Source organism: Tachysurus fulvidraco, chromosome 13 (assembly GCF_022655615.1).
Source record: "Tachysurus fulvidraco isolate hzauxx_2018 chromosome 13, HZAU_PFXX_2.0, whole genome shotgun sequence".
NCBI classification, from domain to species: domain Eukaryota; kingdom Metazoa; phylum Chordata; class Actinopteri; order Siluriformes; family Bagridae; genus Tachysurus; species Tachysurus fulvidraco.
In genome coordinates, this window is record NC_062530.1 from 6727969 (window position 1) to 6736524 (window position 8556).

At 34.8% G+C, this 8556-nt stretch overlaps 1 protein-coding gene across 2 annotated transcripts; it reads left to right on the forward strand.

Annotated features, from left to right (window-relative positions):
• The first annotated feature begins 3606 nt into the window (after positions 1-3606).
• On the forward strand, positions 3607-7936 carry tbcb (tubulin folding cofactor B). 2 transcript variants are annotated; one of them, XM_027138897.2, is made up of 7 exons: positions 3607-3766; positions 4182-4322; positions 5390-5533; positions 5772-5868; positions 6503-6694; positions 6837-6909; positions 7301-7936. In XM_027138897.2, exons 2-7 carry the CDS (start codon positions 4203-4205, stop codon positions 7413-7415), a joined length of 741 nt encoding a protein of 246 aa, XP_026994698.1. In that variant the 5' UTR covers positions 3607-3766; positions 4182-4202; the 3' UTR covers positions 7416-7936. The 2 variants fall into 2 exon arrangements, with proteins under 2 accessions (XP_026994698.1, XP_026994762.1); XM_027138961.2 differs by having other exon boundaries at positions 3630-3864.
• Positions 7937-8556: the final 620 nt, after the last annotated feature.

Consider the following 8556-nt stretch of genomic DNA (forward strand, 5'->3'; position numbering starts at 1 on the left):
TTAGCTTAACTAACTAAATATCTGACTAGCTAGTTTAGCTCACCCAGATAGCTCGAGGCTTCCTGTGCATGTAAGTTGCGTGTTGAGCTGTAAAATGATGATCTATTCATGGGTTTTCTTTTGAATAATTTGCGTATTATCACATGCTCTTCTAAAGTTTAGAACTGAAGAAACTAATTAATTTACTAACTAATTAAGAAATGAATCTGCCTCAGACATTGCTACTGATTAAACTAGAAGTGTAGGTTTTCAGCAAGATGAAGCAAAATTTTAATTGGTGCAAAATCATGAATAATTGAAATATTTTTTAATTCTTTTTCATTACCTTCCACGTATATACATATGAAGTTTATATTTACAATTTGTAAATAGTTCCATGGTCCCCAGTTTGATACTGAGCTTGGATTACTGTTTGTATTGAGTTCTACTACATCTTTCTTGTGGGTTCTCTGGTGTCCTCCCACCTCCTGAGATGGGAGATGGATTTGCTATGCTAAAAATGCCTCTACATGTCATATTGTCTAGTGTGTATTCACTCACATACGTACTTTTTGCGCTATTTACCAATTCTACCACAGTCCTGATCAGGGTAAATCAATTAGTCATATAGAAGACGAACGAATTCATAATTCAGTCCTAAGCAATTCAACTGAAATGTGTATTACATTCCATATAATTTCATTGGATTTTTACATGACTGTGTGAACCATTCATAACATCCGAGAACTTATTGGCGAATTTGGTGCAGCTAATGTTCTCCAGTGTAGGCTTAAGAGAAAGTAGGTGATGCAACAAGATGACCCAAAACACAGGAGTAAACCAACAACAGAATGGATGAAAAAGAAAAAAAATTTGTTTTGTACGGAGCAATGTTTGGAAATTACTCCTCATTGTTGTGCATGTCTTATAAACAGCTACAGGAAACATTTGTTGGATGTTATTGTTGCTTAAGGAGATGTGTTAATAAGTTCAAGCATTCACATTGAGCCCGAACTGCAGTTGTTTACTCAGTAAAACATGAAAAGTACAAATGTTTGTGTGTTATTAATTTAGTTGGATTGTGTTTGTCTATATTTTGACTTCAAGATCAAACCATATTTGATGAGTTAAGAGTGTGGAATTCGTGGTCATTCCAAAGAGTGTGCAAGTTTTTTCTTGCACATGAACATCTCTTCTGGTGGGAAGTTTTGGATTTGGATTGGCATTCAGTTGGAGCACATTTCTCCAGTGATTTTTTGTTGACATTATTTGTCTTGATATTTTGCTTGTGTTGCAGAGTTCTCACTTGTTTTCAGTTTGGCCACTTATTTTCCTAGCTGAAATGCAGATCCCACCTGGGGAGAACATACTTTCATAAAATTTGCATGATTTGAAAAAGGCCAATATAATTAGGCATGTTCTAATACGTTCTGTGCTCTGATATTCTTTTTCCATTAATGGTTAACACTATAAAATTAGTCTTTGATGTATTATGTAGTGGACTGGATTCATTTGTTTTGGACCTGTACTGCCTGGTCAAACACCTGAGTTAAGTAATATGTTTGTGTGTGTGTGTGTGTGTGTGTGTGTGTGTGTGTGTGTGTGTGTGTGTGTGTGTGTGTGTGTGTGTGTGTGTGTGTGTGTGTGTTTTAGTGCATTTGTGTGCGAGATTCAGCTTTGCATGCTGGATAGGAGGGATGAGTGCAGTCTTTAGCATAATTCCCAGGCAAACCTCGACACCTGGAGGGCTGAGGTAAATGAAGCACAGCTTTGCACAGTCATGGCATCCCTGTGAAGGAATGTAAACTTCACTTCTAGAGGTGAAGGGGTGGGGTGGGTTGGGGGGGGGGGAGTTGAGAGTGTGCTGTAAACCACCCCTACCCAATCCTACCCCCATTTATCTCCACCTCTGAAGTGTCACACTTTCATCTATGGCTTTATGCCTGTGCACACTTGCCCTCCTTGGCACACCAAATACAGTGAAATACACTGCAGCCAAGAGGAATTAACTCAGGAAATATGAGTCATTTTAGTAACTGGTCAAATTGGAAGCATTTGTCATATCACACAGGAAGTTCACCAAAGTGTTGATAAAGTTTCTTTAGTCAAATTTCTGTTACCTTTATGTTATAAACCTACTTGTACATGCTGGCAGTTGTGCAGTAGATGATGGTCAATAGATGATAGTCTGGCCTATTTGTTGTTGTTTTTTTGTTTGTTTGGTTTCCTATTTTATTTTGTGTCTGGTTGTTGTATGTGTTGTTTTTTATAATGCTATATTATTTAGTGTACCATTTTATTCGATGTGCAGCACTTTGATCAACTTTTAATGTGTTTCAATTACAAATGTTAGCACTCTAACATAAAAAGTATATATAAACTTAATATAAGGAAATATAAACGTCAGAAATGAGTCCAATAAATATTGTAATGTACATTAAATGGTTACCTATAAAATTACAAAAATATTTTAGATTGTTTTACTTAAGCAACATCTTGTGGTACATGATGGTAATGCATCCATGGTTTTATGAAGTGGTTAATGAAGAAAAGCTTGGATATAGATAGATAGATAGATACTACCTCATTGTCATTGCATAGTACAGAAACACAGCAACGAAATGCAGTTTGGCATCTACCAGAAGTGCAAAATGTAGCAGTTGTGCAAAAGTGCAGATAAATATATAGCATATTTACAGCAGGTGGTATATATGAAAGCATATACAGTATATCTATCTATCTATCTATCTATCTATCTATCTATCTATCTATCTATCTATCTATCTATCTAGATTGATTGAATGATCCCTTAAATTATTAAAAATTTTGTTGTTAAATTGTTCACTTCCTAATCTACGGCACAGTAACCTTTTAAAGCACAATTTATGTATGTATTTATTTGTTTGTTTGTTTGTTTGTTTCTATACAGATTAAATAGATTTAAATGCTGACAGACGCACATGAAGTCTTTTTTTGTATGGGAATTTTCTCATCTAAAGCTCAATATTTTAATAACAAGCATATGCAATTTTAATTATATTAAAAGAAAAATTGAACTAGGGCAAACCAACTGATTAAGTGATCAATTAATTAATAATTAAAAATAAATATGTTTAATAAAAGCTAACACATTCTAAAGGATAAAAATGAACATAGCTAACATTTACTACTAATAAAAAATGGACACAGGAATATCATAATAAAAAAGCAGATGAATTATAGTCTTCATTAGGCTTGATTATTTATTTATCTATTTATGTATGTATTTATGCATTAATTTTTGTTTGTTTTTATTTATGTGTGTATTTATTTATTTATTTATTTATTTATTTGTGCATTTTTTGGTTTATATTTATGTTTTTTATTTAGTCATTTATTTATATATTTATTTGCGTATTTATTATTTGGTTTTGTTTTTTTTATTTATCTGTTTTTTTTTATTTATTTGTTTTTATTTATTTATTTATTTATTTATTTATTTATTTATTTATTTATTTATTTATTTATTCCGTAAACACCCCCCACTCAGTAATATGGCCAAATTACAAATTGTGTCTCAGTCAGAATAAAGTGCACTTTGTAGAATCTTGTTGTTGCCTAAGTATGGCGCCTAGTCAGGGACCAAAGCGTCATTTGGAACGCAGCTTATGACAAGTGGGCGGGAGAAACTTCTAGAAGCAAACAGGGCGGCGTGGAAACTACCGGAAGGTTTATTTTTTAAGCCGAGTAATTTATCTACATAATCACAGGATTTAATACACGTGTCAGGAGACATTCACTCACTTAGGTAGGTTTTTAGGTAAAATATTTAAACGGCGAGAAGAGCCCTTAGCTACGACAGTTAGCAAGTAGGCTAGCTCTGCTAGGTGCTGCTTAGCAACAAAGGTAGATCGTGAAATTAATAACAGTATTAATGTTGTAACTAAGATAAACATAAACGTGCATAGAAGCTATAATAAAGTGAGCCATAAAAGCACCGCATTGTTAAGGCTGCTTCAATGCTGTTATTGTTTTTTTTTTTAATGTATTTTGTGGCTTCTCATTACAGCTACATTGGGTGTAGTAACGTTAGTCATCATTTTATAATCATATGTTATGTAGTGATGGGAACGTTAATCGATCAGCTCCAGAAATGTGGAATTGGCATTAAATGTGTATTAGAATGCAGTTTTGTTCATGACGCACTTTTCCTGATGTGACAGAAGGAACACAGGGCAGGAGACATGGACGGGAATGTGACGGTGATCACCAACCCCACGGTGACTGTGCGTATGACCAGCACTCTTGGCTCGTTCGAAGTCAGCCGGAGATTTAACCGAGGGCTTACCATCGCAGAGTTCAAGGTGTTTCTTCATCACATTTGTGGTTTTCAAACTAAAGAACAGAAAAAAGGGAGAAACAGAAAGATGGTTAGCTGTGTAAGGTGTCAGGGACAAGGCAGAGCAACATTTTTCTGAACCTTAGAAACCTAATATAACATTGCATGTATTCAGGATTTTGGGAGACACCCTTTTTTAAATTTTTTTTTAAAAATTATTATTATTTTTTAATTGGATACATTTTTTTATTTTTTTTTATTTTATGTACGTTTGTAAAGACAAATGATAATTTTTTTCACAGAGCATCTCAATATTACAACATCACAAACAGCAGTTTAGGGTTTAATTTTGTATAAAACTACTGTGATCATATTTTTTTCCAGAATACTTTTGACATTTTTATAGAACTACATATGTAAATTGAACAATTGTTTAATTTATTGTAGTAGAACTGTGTACAGGACTTCTGAATTCAGAATAACCCCAACCCATTTCTTTATGCTTCTGAAAAAGGTTTGAACAGTCACTCTCTTCCGCCTGCAGGAGGTTTGACCGGTCTCTCCTTTGCCTGCAGGAGGTTTGACCGGTCTCTCCTTTGCCTGCAGGAGGTTTGACCGGTCTCTCCTTTGCCTGCAGGAGGTTTGACCGGTCTCTCCTTTGCCTGCAGGAGGTTTGACCGGTCTCTCCTTTGCCTGCAGGAGGTTTGACCGGTCAATAAAGCACCTTTGTGGCAAATTATATAAACACATTTTCCCACAGGGCCATGTAGATTTGGATTTTGTTTTCCCTTAATAATAAAAACTTTAATCTAAAAAATGCACGTTATGTTTACGTTTTATCTTTGAATAATATTTAAATTTGTTTGATGATCTGAAACATTAAAGTGTGACAAACATGGGAAAAAAAAATATATAAATCTTGAAGGGGGCCAACACTTTTTCACACCACTGTATGTCACTGTTTCCTAATATGTTGTATGTTCCCACTATTAAATCTGAAGCAGGAAAAACAATTAGTTTTGAAATAACGATTTATTCCATGTTGTTCTTGTACCTTATGCCCTCTCCTCTTGTGTTTTTTGTTTTTCTTAGAGCAAGCTGGAGCTTGTCATCGGCTGCCCCGCAGCCTCTATGGACCTTCAGTTGTTCGACACTTCAGACAAGTTCTTGCAGAACATTGATGATAACGAGGCTCTGTTAGGTTCTTATCCTGTAGATGACAACTGCAGAATACATGTCAGTCTGGGACAGTTATGCAGTCTGAAAGACTGAGATTTAGAGATTTAAAAATGTATTAATTAGAATAGACAAAAATTTCATTCTGTGCAAATATTTAATATTTTTGTTGATCATAAACCCACCACACCTTATGTTGGTTTATGAAAATGATGAGTTTTATGGTCACTTATGTAAGACAATAAGGAGAAAAAAGAGTTGAGAGATATCAAATGATAAAGATTTGTTATAACTGCAGGTGATCGATCGCAGTGGTTCTCTGACTGGCGTGTTCAGTGATTTGTCCAAGGTGGAGAAATATGAGATTTCTAAAGAATCATATGAGAAGAGAACAGGTAATCAATGTTTAATGATTGATTTTATGTATCACCTCATATTGACATTGCATGAAAACGTTCTTACAGGTGCTACTGAAAATGTATTTCAAGTCATTCCAAATTTTAATATTATGTTACTGCTTTTTATATCTAGTTAAAGTGTATACTTCAAAACAAACAGATCTTAAGTGGAATTATGTCCTTTAGTACTCACAGGGGTGAATTAAGTATGAAATCATTGGCAGCCTGGAAACGTAAATGTCTTTGTGGAAAAAGTACTATCTAATATATCACTAACATATGGACAGTTGGTTAAATGCATTAATACAAAGTAAAACAAACAAACAGTTATAGGAAATTATGGGAATCAACTATTTTAGGAATTTGTCCCCATATAATAATTAATTTTTTGTGGATTGTGAAACAGGAAAGTGTCTATTACCGAAAAAACGAAAGGCTTGCCTGTTGCCACTGGTGATATGTTACCAAATTATTGTCTCAGTGTTGTCTGTCCCATTATTAAAGACATCTGACAAATCTTTCAGGCATTTTGATTCCCTGAATCGAAAGATATTGTCATATTACTTGTGATCACTGTGAGCTCATGTTGCCCTTCATTTTAATGCTTTGAAACACTGCTGACTTTTCTCAGACTCAGTGCGAAACTTCAAAAAGAACATGAAGATAGGGAGCTTCAATGAAGAGAACATGGCTAAGAAGACAGAGGCTCTCTCACAGAAAGAAGAGGAGGAGAAAGCCGCTTTGGCCTTGATTACAGTTGGCAAGCGGTGTCAAGTTCAAGTGGTCGGTCAGCCAACAAAGATCGGCACAGTCATGTTTGTGGGTATGTGGTCTCGATTTTTTTTTCCTCCAAATGCAGTAACGATTAGGTTAGTCATAAACGCAAAGGAGATTTTGCATTAGTCATACTTCTACATCTGTTTACTTCTAAGGCTGTTAGTAGTTTGCATTTCTCTGTCTTTTAGGTACAACAGACTTCAAACCAGGCTACTGGGTGGGTGTGAAATACGATGAGCCCCTTGGGAAAAATAACGGCAGGTCAGGATCAGTAAAACCTTATTTTAATACTCTAGAAAACACTTGAAAATCATTGGGCTTGACTTTACTGATTTTGAATGCTTTTTTGCCGAGTCTTATCTGCTCTTGTATTTGAATTATCTTTTTGCATGTAATCGAACATTATGATGAACCACATTCGCATATTTCAACTCTCAGTATTACAAAAAACCTAATATATAACCAGGTCAGGAGCAGGACTGTTTAAGAAGAGGAACAGTGATACTGATAGGTGACAGTACAAAATGTCGATCAGCTACATAATCACTAAAGACAGTGAAATTGAAATATGTTTTAGCTCAGTGTTTACAATTTACAAAGAGTGAGAGGTAATGAAGAGGTAATGTAGGTTGCTGTCTTCATATTGTTACAGTGTGAATGGAAAGCAGTACTTTGAGTGTGAGCCAAACTACGGTGCGTTCGTGAAGCCTCTGTCTGTGACTGTGGGGGATTTTCCAGAGGAGGACTACGGTCTGGATGAGATGTAGGCGCCACCGGGCATGATACCACAAGGTATCAGGAGGCTGAAAAACATCAGTGCAGGCCTCTTGTCAGTCCAATGTCATAGTCCTTGTTGCAGGAGGTTTTCCTGTTATAGCTAATCATATTTTAGTTTCATGCTTGTCCTGAAGAGACCTAAAAGGTGGCCTTTACCCAACACTTTTAGTGGAAAATTAACAGCATCTCCTTGTGGATAAGTAAATTATTATTTTTTATTACATCTAGCCACTGGTATTGTTTAGCTCATAATGTTCGGACAGCAGTAGACACCAGATTAGCTAGATTAACAGATGGTGTTATTTGCCAAGCATTTTGCTTTGATTTGATTGTGAACATTTCACGTCTCGTTTTCTCACCAAACTTCAATGTTTTTTTTTTTTCCATCTCTTCATCGACTGTGTAATGAATGGCAAAATGTACAAGAAGAGAGAGCATACCAATCATTTGGAATGTTGAACTGTTTTCATTTTGCTAATATATAATATGTATAAATGGTTTTGCAAACTAATAGCCTTATTCCTCATTTTTTTTTTCACTTACAGTGCATTCTTATTCTGTGATTCTTGAGTAAATCGCTGTTTGGCTATTTACCTGTTCTAAACAACTACAAGGATATTATGGTATCTGTCAAAAATACACATTTTCCATTTGATTTTATTCATAAAACATGCACAAACATTCACCTTTAACTATAAACCTAGGCATGAAACAGATTTAATTGTAGTATGGACCGTTTGTGGTGGTTCTCATTTCCATCGTATTATCTGCAATATGTTATTGTGTATTGTGTGTATCGTCAGCATATGTAATCATTCTGACCAACTGCAAGTTACTTTTAAAAGATTTAGTTGAATAAGTGATAAATGAGTAGTTTTTTTATCACTTAAAATGTTAACCTGGATTGTCTTAACATATATTTTCAGACAAGAAAACCTCAAAAAACCTACATATTGTGATCTATAATCTAAAAACCTATGTGGGCTAAAATTGCAAACATTAATCAGTTTTCTCTTATTTTAAAATAAGAGATTTATTGCACTTTATAATTCTTAAATGCACGTTATAAGCCTGTATTGTGGTTACATGTAGAAATTGCTGAGCCTCTCTGAGCCTGCCCCTTAAGCATGT

Excerpts from the sequence above, each read along its gene's own strand:
- tbcb (XM_027138897.2), top strand. The coding sequence starts at position 4,203 with ATGGACGGGAATGTGACGGTGATCACCAACCCCACGGTGACTGTGCGT. Across the intron at positions 4,323-5,389 it reads TTACCATCGCAGAGTTCAAG|AGCAAGCTGGAGCTTGTCAT; the intron begins GTGTTTCTTCAT and ends TGTTTTTCTTAG. Across the intron at positions 5,869-6,502 it reads ATCATATGAGAAGAGAACAG|ACTCAGTGCGAAACTTCAAA; the intron begins GTAATCAATGTT and ends GACTTTTCTCAG.